The sequence below is a fragment of the Mobula hypostoma genome, chromosome 3, assembly GCF_963921235.1.
Source record: "Mobula hypostoma chromosome 3, sMobHyp1.1, whole genome shotgun sequence".
Classification (NCBI taxonomy): Eukaryota; Metazoa; Chordata; class Chondrichthyes; order Myliobatiformes; family Myliobatidae; genus Mobula; species Mobula hypostoma.
The window spans coordinates 81684029-81698101 of record NC_086099.1 but is presented as its reverse complement, the minus strand read 5'-3'; the positions used below and the strand labels follow the sequence as shown (position 1 = coordinate 81698101).

General features: G+C 38.1%; 1 protein-coding gene across 1 annotated transcript in view; it reads right to left on the bottom strand.

The window, feature by feature from the left end:
* LOC134344100 (coiled-coil domain-containing protein 149-like) overlaps positions 1 to 14073 on the bottom strand; it is a 106596-nt gene that overhangs the window by 58201 nt on the left and 34322 nt on the right. The window contains exons 3-4 of the mRNA XM_063043357.1: positions 6300 to 6338; positions 5264 to 5371 (exon numbers count right to left, since the gene is read on the bottom strand). Coding sequence (XP_062899427.1) covers positions 5264 to 5371; positions 6300 to 6338 — 147 coding nt within the window. The remainder of the gene's footprint in view (positions 1 to 5263; positions 5372 to 6299; positions 6339 to 14073) is intronic.

Genomic DNA, 14073 nt, shown 5'->3' with positions numbered 1-14073 from the left:
TCTGTTGAAGCAGCATAAATATATTAATGAGGGAGAAGGGAGCAACAGAAAAATCAATATCACAGGGGTATTACACCACTCTATATTCCAGAATTACAGAGTGTGTAATTACACATCCAGGTATTCCGGAGACAGCTTCTCCTCTTCCTAGTCTCTGGAAGTTGGGACTGATTACAAAGATTAGAAGCTTCTAAGAAGACCAAACGGCTATCTAATGCTTTCAAAAACACCACCACTCTCAAGGTTTTATTTTGCCTCCAGCATCTTTCAGGATGATATTAGAGACATCTTGAGTTTCAGAGACAGACGCAAGTGTGTGCATAAGACGTGGATTGCTTTCCAGTACTGCAGGGTTAGGCACTGTCCCCTGTGATCACAATGACCAAAACAACAAGGCGCATGGATTTATATAGCTGGCTGAAATTTCCACTATCAACTGCAGCCACATGACAATGCAAGTACCTTCAAATCAACCAGGCTCATCAATCTTCAGCTGACGTCCAAAACCAAGCACAAGTTCATCCTGGTCTATGTCAGACCTGCTTGCAGCAACTATCATACTGTGATGGACCGAATTCCCAATCTGTTTATGCTTGGAACATCTTTTAACAACAGCCTTTGACTATGAATCTGGCTGCTAATATGCAGGACAACTCCACGAATGAACTCTCCATTAAAATGTGACCCGTTTTAAAAACTGAGCAAGCCATCTTCATTAGTCAAGCTGCAATTCAAATGCTGGACAATCCGGAGACATCCAATTAACATTTCCAGGATGATACAGGTGTACTGTTTTCTGAACAACATAAAAAAAGTGAGAAGTAGAACTGTAAGAGGAACATAATTCATCTAATGAGAATATGAATATGAATAATCTTCAATCATAAATACTAAGGAAAAGAAGTCCAAACTGAAAGTGCATAACAAAATGATCTTCTATCTACCATTTTTCATGCTTCTATCACCCACGTACCTTCACCACCTCTTGTGTTAATAATGACTACATCATTTCCCATTACTGCATCACCGCCTTTGTCTTTAATGTACGTTACGCTTGGAAAAAATGATTTTCCGTTTGAACAATGTGTTCTAGGTCATGACTTCCTCTGCATTAATAATAGAAAACTAGAGTAATTTCTCATATAATGGACACCGGAGAAAGAAAGTTGATGTTCTCTCTCCATTTCTATCTACAATTCAACCGTGTTATTCCAACCAGAATTTAATAACATTTCTAATGACTGGTAATGTTTATCACTGAACCTCCTATTTTAAGTGAAGAGATTTGTAAAAAGTAACAAATATTTCCTTTCACTGTACCCTTGAAGTATTAAAGTGCTCCAGCACACAATTACGTTGACTAATGGTCTGAAACATACATACCCATTGCTGGCAGGTCAGAAGAGAACACCAACAAGGACCTTTTCATGTGTTTATGACTTCCACACCAATACATAGTAGGAAGGGAGGCAAGAACATACTGGAGGTCAGATGCAGTGCATCTGACTTCCTACTCAAGTACTAGACTCGACCACCTAGACTGAGATAGAATTCAGTCATGTTGAGCTGAGGACGCTATATTCATTTTATTTTTGAACCACTGGCTGTACCGTTATGAGACACGGCCCCTTTTGTTTGAATTTGGTCTGAAGGAAGAAGATAAATGAAGCTAATTTGCAGATACCGTAACATTGGATCTCAACTGCAGTGAGCTTGATCATCTGACCTATTTCCATTTCCAGTGCCTCTGAGCTTCTTCTCCCCCATTCCCAGGGCTTGTGGTCTGGCTGCCCAATTCCATAGCCCAGTCTCAGCGTTTCAGCAGCACACCAAACAAGTCAAACCAATCATGCTCGTGGACTGGAGAAATTAACCACAATGCAGCAAGGGAAGAGTATTGAAGAAAATGTATTGTCACTGAGGTAAAATATTCTTAAGGCATGGTTTAAGAACTAATAATGGCATTTTTGTAGTCAATTTCACCCCCAAAAATAGACATGCCTCCTGACTGATGTAAGTTATCACAATTAGATATTAACAAGGCTCCGTTTAACCTTGTCTGTCTTTGTCTCAACTCAGTTCGAGATGTTGAAGGTCAACCCAAAATTTAAGTTGAGCTTGTTTATCAGGGAAATATGTTATTTAATAAATGTTTTATTTCTTATCATTTTTACACAGTTTATAACATTTAAATGTTTAAATTCATTTATCCAATTTTCAATGTCTAATTATAAGAGATTTACAAACAGTTGCAAAGGCCAAAAGCTATCAGGAGAGTCAGAATGAAGTCTCAAGATCCATTGTCTGAGGCTGAATCATCACTTGTAGGTCACTCTGCATCACAGATATTCATGGCAGTGAGGCCTGAAGTACCATTTGTCCCGGGAGCCATCTGAAGCACAGGTCAGCTGCAGAAATTGCACAGGAGATGATGCAAAGCATGGGCATCATTCAGTAAGGTTTCACTCAATGGGCCAAATGGAAATGTCACAACAGAGTGGAAGCAGGAACTGAGCTGTGATTTTATCAGTATTAAAGAACTTTTTGTGTGTAAATCCTTATTCATACACTAATTGTATCAAGTGAGCAGAAAAGCATCTGTTGGAAAGAATATCAAACCTCACAAGAATGATAACACAAGTGATCAGGCAGTCAACATTAATAATGACTAATAAACCTTTGGTTACACCCTTGGAGTTCTGCAATCATATGTTAGTCTCCAAGAAGATGTAGCACAGTTTGATCAGAATAACACATGGCTAAAATTGTTAAGGGTTAGATTAGGTTACATGGATTTGGGACATTTACGTACTTTTTCATTTGAAATTTCAGGGAGTGATCAGAGGACAAATTCTATATAACTAAAGTAGTTACATAGTTGTTGGAGAAAATTAGAAGCCCAGACCCAGAGTGCATAAACATAAAGTTAGATTATCAGTGGTTATGCCAGAATGCGCATCTTCTCACAAAGGATAATGAAAATCTGGAATTCCTCAAAACATTGATGACATTAGATCTATCTAAAATAACAATGAGTTTTAGAACACCATGTTATTTCCAACACAATGTTTTGTTAGAGTTGGCTAATTGAGGAACATGGAAACAAGACAAAGTTTTGTAATGTTGCTATACTGATCAGGCATAACTCAAAAGAGTGGCAGAACAGGTTCAAGGTTTGAATAGTCACTTCCATAATCTTTAGTGCAGAGTAAAACAGCATCTTTTTTAATGTGAAAATTTTGTACATTTGAAATGAAAGCTGAAAATAAATTGAAGAATATTATTGAAAGTTATCTTGGTGTAGGAAATTGAAAGACTTTCAGAATAATAAGTTTGCAAGATGTTTATAGTCAAGAAGAAGCATGCATATTAAATAGACATTGTGGCGACCCACTTTCTGGTACACATGAACCGGCTCACAACAGCGCGCGCAGGCAGAGGGCCGGCCCCAAAAAGGGCGCCAGGCCATCTTCACCAGCAGGGGGAAAATCCCGCGCGCAGAAAGGGTCTGGGAATATGCATTCCCCACAGCAACCCGCCCAGGGAGGGCGGGAACGGGAAGGCTTTAAAGCGGGCCGCGAAGTTTGAATAAATCTCTTTCATCGCAACTCTAACTCACCGACTCCGTGTGATTATTCTAGCGCTGTGTGTAGCACACCGCTACAACATCCTCTGAACTGGTTGAATAAATTCAAAAGAGAACATTTGTTAAAAACACAAGCTAAGTCTGAAGGAAGGGACTTCAAACTTCATGATAAAATAGATATTGAAATAAAGAGGACATTTGAGACGAGAATCACTAAAATTCCGAAGTAAGCACTCAAAAGTTTTTACAGCAACATAACAGTACAAGAGTATTTGACAGATGAAAATGAAGAGAAAGTTGTAGACGTAACATTGGCAGAATTACTAAATGTCTAATATATTGACTTTATGATATTCAGACTCCTTGAAGATTTTGGAATTAACATTGGAAGGCTATTTGATAAGGTAGCAGATAGAGACCATTGGGCTATACACTCTAATATGGGTCAGAAAGCTGGTGCAAAACAGAGAGCCACCTTGCCATCATTCCACTCATGAGCCTCCAGAAAATCCTCCTTATATTCTGGTCAAGAAAGATCTCAAACCACACCCTACTCCTTCAGTGTCATCAAGAGGACATGGCTGTAATCATCATGAGGACATGTTGGAGATGAATTGGGCACGTGATGAAAAGAGAGGCCAACTCCACCATCAAGACAGGGACAGTAAGTGAGTAAGTAAGTTTATATTTTAGCACAATGAAGGAGCACAGAGAAGAAATATGTGGCAGCTGCTTCTTGCTATGGAAGAAATACTATGTATTGGTAAAATTTCTCTTAATTGCAATTCATGTAGTTACTATATTGAAAAAGGCAATGATGAGTCTATTAGCTCAATGTTAATAATAAATAAAGTTTATAATGAGACAAGCTGGGACAATGAACTGTTGACCATTAATAACTGAGAAGGGAAATTTTGCTCAGCAAAAATTTCCTTCATCTCCAAGGATTTCACAGGAACATGAGCAATGAATTTCCACATCAGCTGGAATGATTTTCTTACAAGGGTCTTCAATGCTGCCAACATACATTGAAAATGAAGGCATGAGCAGGTTGCAAATTTCTGATAGCAGATGAGCAGTGCATCCCCAAATTTCTCACATTTGCTGCTAGTACAGGAGACTACCTGCCCTTGACATAAACTCAGAAAAAGAGTTTGTACTTGTTGGCTTCTTGTAGTAATTAATAATTTTGTCATTTGCAATCATTTATTTGATGGAGGGAAATTTGCACAATCATCAGAAAAGCAAGCTTCAACAGAATTGTTGGCAGCTTTCAATCAGATATCCAAATTAAGCAAATGGGCTGTAAGGTTGAGCAGACCTGAAGGGAGATACTGACAACATGCAGCATAAGCATTTGAACATTCCAGCAATTGATAGTGAATTTCTGACAGTTCCCAAGTAATTGAGTATGTTTATTGGACGGAGGTGCATACTGCTTCTAATAACAAGAGGTAGTCAACTGGAACATTTTAATCACTTGCACAGCTATAGTTATTTATTTCCCATCCTTTGTATCACATGAACTTCCCTCATGCAACTTTAAAAGAAATTATTTCCAATTGTCACTATTGTTATAGTGAATTAAAGGCTTCCTTTCCTCTCTCTGAATTATTTCAGGCAGACGAGATTCATGATTTTCTTCCCTCCATCACCAACCATCCTTATAAACTATACCTTGTTATCACCCTGAGCCTCAGTCAGTCTCTGCTGCATTTCTTTGATTTCCTCTGTGAGTTGTTTATTCCGCTCTCGAGAACTACTCAGTAGTTGTGCCAGGTTTGCCTGGGGAATGAAATGTAGTTTGAGTTCATTTGCTTCCATGCTGTAATTGCTCACTTGTGACACGAACTTGTTTATCTTCAGTTTCAATGGTGTGTTTCTCACCACAGACAGACAAAATGCACTGCTGATATAACTTATCTAATTGAAAGTGTTGGGGGGGGGAAGAGAAATAACTGGCAGATAGCATGAACTGTTATGTAAACTACTTGTGTATTAAGATTATGCTGAATTGCTTTTTCTACTGCTGTTGAAACCTTAACTACAAAATCAATATTAACAAAGATAGTTAAGGTCAGAATGAAACGTCACGTCCGTTTGCATCACAGACCATGACAAAAGGGACTTGATAAAAGTAAGGGAGTGTTTGCAGAGTCTGAGGTATGTATTATTATTGACAAGCTGTGTCATCAGATCTCAGCATCAGCAAAACAGCCAGAATCATTGTTAACTACATACACCCTCCATGCTTTATCGATGGGATCTTTAATCAGAGTAAATCAACAGACTTTATCTATAAAGCATGCTCACAGTTTAGAGCTTACACTAAAATAGGAGGCATCTATATTTAAAAATACCTTCTAATTTATTATTAAAATAAATATTTCTTGGAATGATTCTTCACTCTATTGTTTCTTAATTTAAATTCAGATGTTGTGCAGTTTTTGTTTGCAATTTTCTACCTAGAGTATCTTTTTCATTGGCATTCAATAACAGGCAGTGCTCATGTTTTATCCTAGGAACTCAATTGGCAGCAAATTTGATCACAGCTAGCATTTATTTCAAATGCTAGGTAAGGCTTATTGCCATTTGATGCATGCTGTGTCTGATTCACTTTTGCAGAATTGGTGCAACATCTAATTATGTAACGGGATTACAGCCACTATCAACCGGATTTTGTCAAAAGCAGTTCCGTTATCTCACATCTTACCTGATTCCGTTTTTCTGGAGGGAGCGTGGGATCGCCATCCTAAGGAGTTTTAAAAAAAATTTAAACAATCAACTCTTTTCACAAATTATTCTAGATGCAACATCTATAAAACACTTCAGTTACAATGTCGAAATGCACTTTCATTTGTATTTTTCCATGTTCTTTGCAGCATGGGTTTATTCCATCTGAGAAAGCAAAGCAACAATACCAAATGACTCTCAACAGGTTCCAAGACGGTTAAGAAGGTATACCAAAAGCAGTGTCATAGGTATGGTAATTCCAATCTGAGCTGTAGCACATATACGAACCCATGAAGGCAAATTTCAATGACGTTCATGGGTCACTCCCATCAGATCTTTTAGCAAGCCATTTACAAATGGCATTCTAGAAACAAAATGATCATCATTTTTCTAAGATACAAGATAAAGATTCAATTTAAAAAATCAGAATTGACAGGGAACAGAATTATGATTGGAAAAGCTAATTTTTTTCAAACTCGGATGCTCTAAGTGCTTCTAGGCAGGTAACTGAGTGATGGGACAAAGGGAGGAAGTGAAAGGGAGCAGGCTAACAGCATTATAGAATGGTACAGCAGGCTACAGGCATTCTGGCCCACTGGGCCCATCCCACCCATCTACGCTGGTTCTATCCTTTATTTTTAATCCCCCATATACCCTTCAACTCCCCACAAAGTCTACCACAGACCTACAAACAGGGGCAATTTACAGTGGACAGTTAACCCACTAAACTACATACTGTATCTCTGGACCTGGGAGAGAACTGGATCACCTAGTCAAAGAGAGAACATGCAAACTCTACCCCAACAGCATCAAAGTTCAGTATTGAACTTGGGTTTCCGGTGTTGTGAGACAGCAGGTGTACTAGCCGCACCACTATGCTGCCAACTGGATCCCACGCACTCCCACCAGCTATCGTGGCTCAGCGTTGCCCACATCAGTATTCTACTCATAGAATGCTCCTTAGTACGTGCTCCAAGTCTGCAACATCTCCTATTATAGACAGAGACTAGCTTTAACTGAAGATGCTACTCGGGATATTGGTCCCCACAATGATGCTTACAGCCAATCAGCAGCCTAGTTAGCACTGACCAGACGAGTCTGTTAGCACTGCTGTCAACAGGGTGAGATAATCACATACTGGATCCTACTGCTCCTTTTTGGACCCAAATGAATTTACCCCCAGTATATTTTAATGCAGATACAATACTAACACAAACTGATTCCTTGATCTCACCTCAGCTATTTTTTCCCCTCTTTCCTTCATCAAACTATTGACTCTTTTTGTTTTGCTTGTTGTTTGCATCTTATGTCTGTATCTCTTGTTTCATCCTCACACTTACATTATACACTATCAGTTGCTTTTCATGTTTTCTTTTCTTGTAACTTTTTATTCTCTCACGTTGCCTGTTTCTTCTAGTTTCAGCTTTCTGTCACTTTATACATTTGATTTAAAATGTCTTCTTCGTTCCTAAGGCTTGTACTGTGGTGGTTCCCCCATTTAAAATGGCAACCCCCATTTAAATCACTTGAGTTGCTGCTCCTCAATTGTGAGAAAACAACTCAGTGACAACCTAGCAGGCTATTTAAATATGAGGACAGCGTAACCAGAGTTGAGTCCAAACTGTTACCTCCTGGTATCCAGAAGTAAGTAGTCGATCCTGAGTGCAACTGAACAGGAACAGTGTTAGCTAATTGGTTCATATTTCTATGCTCAGGTATTGCTGTAAGAAATTAGGGATCCGAAGTGAACCTTTCGTACTTGTTCAATATTGCACCAAACAATGTCAAGAATTAAACACACTCATTTGTACTTGGCATTTTGCCCGTCCCCATTGCAAAACAACCTAAGTTACTACATGTGGATTTATCTATATGCCTTTAAAAAGTAACAAATAATTAGCAAAATATAGAATAAAAGTAAACTTGCTGTAACAGCACACAGCCTGGAGTCTAAAGACAAAATAGCAAATTCCAATCCGGGGAGTTGGCAGGGTTCTGAAAAACGTGAAGGGAAAAGAAAATGGAGTGGGCAAGTATGTTAATACAGTTATTAATTTGAACTACGGACATGGATACCGATAATTGAGTTGTTAACTTGCACCGGTTACTGTTATTCATTAGAAGACTCTTCTGTGCACAAAGATATGTTTAGAGCTTTCACTAAATGAAGTGAAAGATCCAACGTTTATTAGTACCTTCCCAATAGTGAAGAAAATAAAAGAGAAATGGACAGCAGGTTTTGGGCAAATCAACATACCCACCAGGTGAAATACACAATTCAGCGGAACTTACCTGAAAACACCTTGCTGCTTGCTGTTCCTATACTGTATCTCAAACACACTTTATGGTTACTGTATATTCTCAGTTTTCTTGTACTGGACACACTGCTAATACCTGCTTGAGTAGCAGTCAGGAGAATGATACATCCAGAAATACGATATTCTCAGCCTAATCTATATGTGCATTTTCTGCTTTTCACTGCCACCGGGCCAGTTGTTTGGTAGGCACTGTGAATGTTGATAATTATTACAAAAAGAAAATCAAAGGCCAATAGATAATAGAATAAGGGACACCTTAGTACATGTGCTGTTAGTTTAATTTTATTATTTTACTGCAGAAAAGGTATCTTTAAAGCCTACTTATATAATTGAAGTTTGAATCAGAATTAGCATTTTATTCATTTGTTCCCTTGCTTTGGAAGGTTTTGATAATATTAAGGATTACAAATGCAATATATAGCTTTTGAGAAGTAAGGACAGCACTCCACATCGTTTCAGTCAAAGCCCCCTCCATCTGTAGCTCTGTATGCATACAGCTTAATTCTGTTTTCTAAAGTCAAATTGTTTGACTTTCCTGTGCCAGACTATATCTAGGAATGGCGGCTATGTTCAGTTTTGTCAGGATGATAAGGTAATATCGTTTATTCATACACCTATGTTTGCTCTGGAGATATAATCTATAGTTGATGAACAATATATATTTCTAATAGCTGCATATATCCATTTTCATAGCATCATCAATGTATGTGAGTGATTTTATATCAGACAAAAATCACAGAGTTTTCATTGGGAAGCTTTAATTTATATTTGTCGTGTGGAATCATTGGGTGGCAAATTTGAAGATGCTGTTTAAATGAACTTTAAGGCAGCCACTTTCTGCCTGTGATTAATGTTGATTATCATCCATTCATACAATAAATTCCTCTGACAATGCATTGGTGGCTTGTTTGACAATTTTGATGCTTTCTTCCTCAGTGGACCACCACGAAATTAAGATCCTTTCCTATATTTACAGATTTGACCTCAATTTAGATTCTTGATGCATTTTTGTTGGGCACCAAGCAGATCGCAATTGTTGATGATTGATTCATTAAAGTCATTTTGAAGAACAAAGGAGAGAATAAAAAACAAAGGGGAAATAGTACTGGTATTGGTTTATTATTGATACAGTGAAAAGGCCATCTTGCATTCTCTTTATACAGATGAAATCATTACTCAGTCTATTGAGCTACAATAAGGTAACAATGCAGAATAAAGTGTAAAAGCTACTGGAAAAGTGTAGTGCAGGTAAATGATAAAGTGTGAGATCATAACAAGGTAAATTATGAGGCCAAAAGCCCATCTTTTCATACAAAAGGTCCATTTAAGAGTCTGATAACAGTGGGATTAAGCTACTCTTGAACCTTCTGGTAACTGCTGTTAGGCGTCTATATCTTCTGACCAATGAGAGAGAGGAGAAGAGAGAATGTCTACGGCGGGTGGGATTTCTGATTATGCTGGCTGCTTTACTGAGGCAGCGGGAAGATTAAAGAAAAGATAATCACCTGGAGAATGAAGGTTTGTGCCAAGAAGCTTTCAATTGTGAATCAACACTCATTCCAAACACAAAACTTCTTCATCAAGAGAATGCAGACACACTTAAAAACCTTTCCACTTCTTTATACCTTTCCTATTCCAACATGGACGTCCCTGCTGTGGGAGTACCACACAGCACATGATAGTGCAGCATTTCAAGAAGCCAAGGGATTGAAGACTAATTGGTCCTCTACACCCAAAAGTCAGTCTTCTCAGGAATTAAAGAAAATGACTGCCGTGATAGTGCAAAATTGATTGCGATCTTCCAAAATCCCCTAAATTCCAGAAAGAAGCCACCTGACTGAAAATCTATAAATGTATTTCAGTAAAGGAGGGCAACAGATAGACGAAAACTATAAGGCAGTTAGGCTGACATCTATTATCAGGAAAATGTTGGAATCTATTATCAAGAAGGTATGCAGAAGCAGAATATTTAGAAAAACTGAGCAGAATTAACATGACTTAGTGAAACGAAATTATTAGATTTCTTGCAGAAATCAGTAAAAGTAGCGTATTTGGATTTTCAGAAGATACTTGATAAAATGCCACATAAAAGGTTACTTTCAACGAACACGGAGAGGGGTGTTATATATATTATCATGGGTATAGTTGATCAATTAAGTAACAAAAAAATAGAGTCAGAATAAACAGATCATTTTCAGGATGGTAAACTGAATTATTCTGGGTACCATAGGGATCAGCACAATAGCCTCAACTATTTAAAGTTAATCTCAGTGAAAGATGGAGTATGTGGTAGCTGATTTTACTGATGATGCAAAGACTGGCAGTTGGAGCATGATAAGGGGAAATGTGACATTATACATTTTCTTAAAAAAATATAACAGGAGAGTACTGTTTGAATGGAGACAGCAGAGTACAATTGCATGGAGAGATCTGCTTATCCTCACATATGAAACAAAACAAGTTTCACATTAAGGTGCAGCAGATAGCCAGGAAGGCAAGTGGATTATATCATAACAAGTATAGAGTACAAACATAGGGAAATCTTGCATAATCAAAACGGGTGAGATCACAGATTTTGTACTTTGCTCAGTTTGGTTTCTGTTATTTAAGGATGATTATCCTTGCACTACTGACGAGAAACATCTTATGGGATTGTTTCATGGGATGAAGAGGTTAGTGTAGGAGGAATTGTTGAGATAGGGTCATATGCATTGGAGTAAGAGGTAACCTTATTGAAACATATAAGATTCACAGAGGAATTAACATGGTAGAAGCTGAAAGGATGCTTGCCTTGGTTGGGGTATTGCCCATTTAAGATGGATTGATTAGGAATTCATTCCATCAAAGTGTCATAAACCTTTAGATCTCATTATCCCAGGAAATTGTGAAGGCTGAATCATTGAAAATATTCAAAAGTGAAATAAACAGGTTTTTGATTGGTAGAGGAATCAACTATTCAGGAGAACAGGGGTGAAAGTGGAGCTGAGACCACGATCAGATCACTCACAACCTTTTTGAATAATGATGCAGGTTTGACGGCCATGCAACCTATTTTCGCTCCAGTTCGTTCCTTATAAGCCCGCCATCCAATAACATCTAATTCAGCAAAATCAAAATTATTAAAATAGATTCTGACGAAAGGTCATCAATCTGAAATGTTAACTGTTTTTCTCTCTCTCTACAGATGCTGTCCGACTGTTGAACATCCTCCGCATTTTATACTGAATTTCTAGTATTACTGTATGTGTTTTTTAATAAGTTGAAGCCCCAGATTGACATAGGTTTAATTAAATATTGGTATTATTAATATCACTAGAGAGTGCACTTTTTATTCTGTATTCTATTTACTCCACTTTTTCAGATAGCATCATCACAAAGTTGATAAAACCCTGAGGAAAGACAGCAGAACATCTAGACAAGGTCAGAAGGTGGTTGATAACCTCAGGGAAGCAAACAATAGCAGTATTACAAAAATATTATCAGTAGCTCATCAATGATGTTAATGAATGCTAGGGCAGTATTATTTGGTATCTCTGCAATCAATGGCATTTCTAGCCTCACTTTCCTATCAGAGATGATGACAGTCATCACCTGGGAATAAAGAAAGGTATTGGCGAAGACTCAGCAGAGATGTGAGTCACTAAATGTAGAGAAAAGAATGCTGAAAAGGATATTGGTAGTAGATCTGAAGAGTCAAGAACCAATAATGGTAGTCGTAGTCACAGAAGATGTAGCCCCCCTATTGATTGTTCTGCCAGATTCAGTAAACAGAAATGACTTCATCAATAATTGCTTGTGGAATTGTTTATCTTTCAATTTACTTACCAAAACAGTGAAGGGTCATTTAAATCTAAATCAGTTCTTTGGGTAACAATTCAGATGATGAGACAATGACTATAAAATAGTATTGATTGTGCCTTTTCATCGTATACATTGAGAGATGCTTGGTGGAAAGTGACGAGACACTGATGGCACAATGGTAATTAAAACCTAGTACATTTCACTATTTTGATTCAAAGGAACTTAAATACTCCCTCATTTTGCATTTACAAACGTTTGTAAATCTAACTAGGACAAAGAGCTTAAAAAAAGGAAGATCCGCTTGTGAATCTAAAACATAAGCTGAATGGGATATGGGTGCCCTGAAAATGCCCTAAATTAAAATCTAATTGATGAGTGCTCACTTTTATTATCTATAATTACATCAAGGCCACTTTCACATGATGTGAGAACGTGTATCCAGAAGACTCAGCTGTTTCATCCAATCAAAAATCACTGATAAAAATTATTTTCATGATTTCAATGCTATGCTTTGGTTAAAGTGAGTGACCTTCAAAGTTATTTTTGGAGCCTTTCGATATGCATGAATATTGTGCATTCACTGATAAATCAATTCCTTAAAACATACTGATTAGGCCACCTCTGGTATATTATGTGCAGTTCTGGTCACCACACTAGAGGAAGTATTTGATTGCACTGGGGATGGTGTATTAGAGATCCACCAGAATGTTGCCCAGAATTGAATGTTTCAGTTATGAGGAGAGCCTGGATAGGCTGGACTAGTTTTTAAAGCAGAGAAGACTGAAGGAGGAACTGATAGAGGTCCACACAATTATAGTGAGGCAAAGATAGCGTGGATACTACAAAACTTTTTCCTAATGGCATTCGGGCATTGAGTTAAGGCGAGCAGTAAAGGTTTAGAGGGGTCCTGAAGAAATGTTTCAACCAGAGGGTGGTTGCACACTGGACTACATTGTCTGAGAAGGTGACGTACGTAGGTACTCTCATAACATTTGAGAAGCAACTGTGAGAGTACTGGAATTACCAAGGTATAGGTTGTGAACCAAGAGATGGTAATCAGAATTGGTATAGACAGGTAATGACATGGTAAGCTGAAGGCTTGCTTTTGTGTTTCTTGATACTGTAACCACAAAATGTTTGTTACATTACTTCCTAGTAGCTTTGAATGACATGGCTCTCCATCTTTATAATGCCTCTGAGGGGTCCTTCATCCGTCTGACATGGTGATACTTTCTAGTCCTGAGAATCCACTCTATCCTTCTGTGCCAGCTCCTCCCACAAATAATACCACGGACTATCCATCACCACTTTCTTCTTGGCATCATTATCAATTCAGGCACCGGTGGAGATTCACTGACAATTACCTTCAACCCAAATCACACAAGAGACAACGAGTGCTGAGGAAGAAGTGGTAGAGGATGAGCTGAAGACACTGGGCTTCAGACCCTGCTCGGATACAGGTATCATGAGGGCTGAAGCGATTAAGTCTCTGGCTTGACTGTAGTTGTTAGTGCCAAGCGACACAAGTGACACTAATGGCTATAAGCAAACCAGAGGTTAAAAACATAAATATACCAGACCCCAGACAGATGGCTGCTCAATAGTGCTGCTGGGAGTATTCAGATGAAGATGACA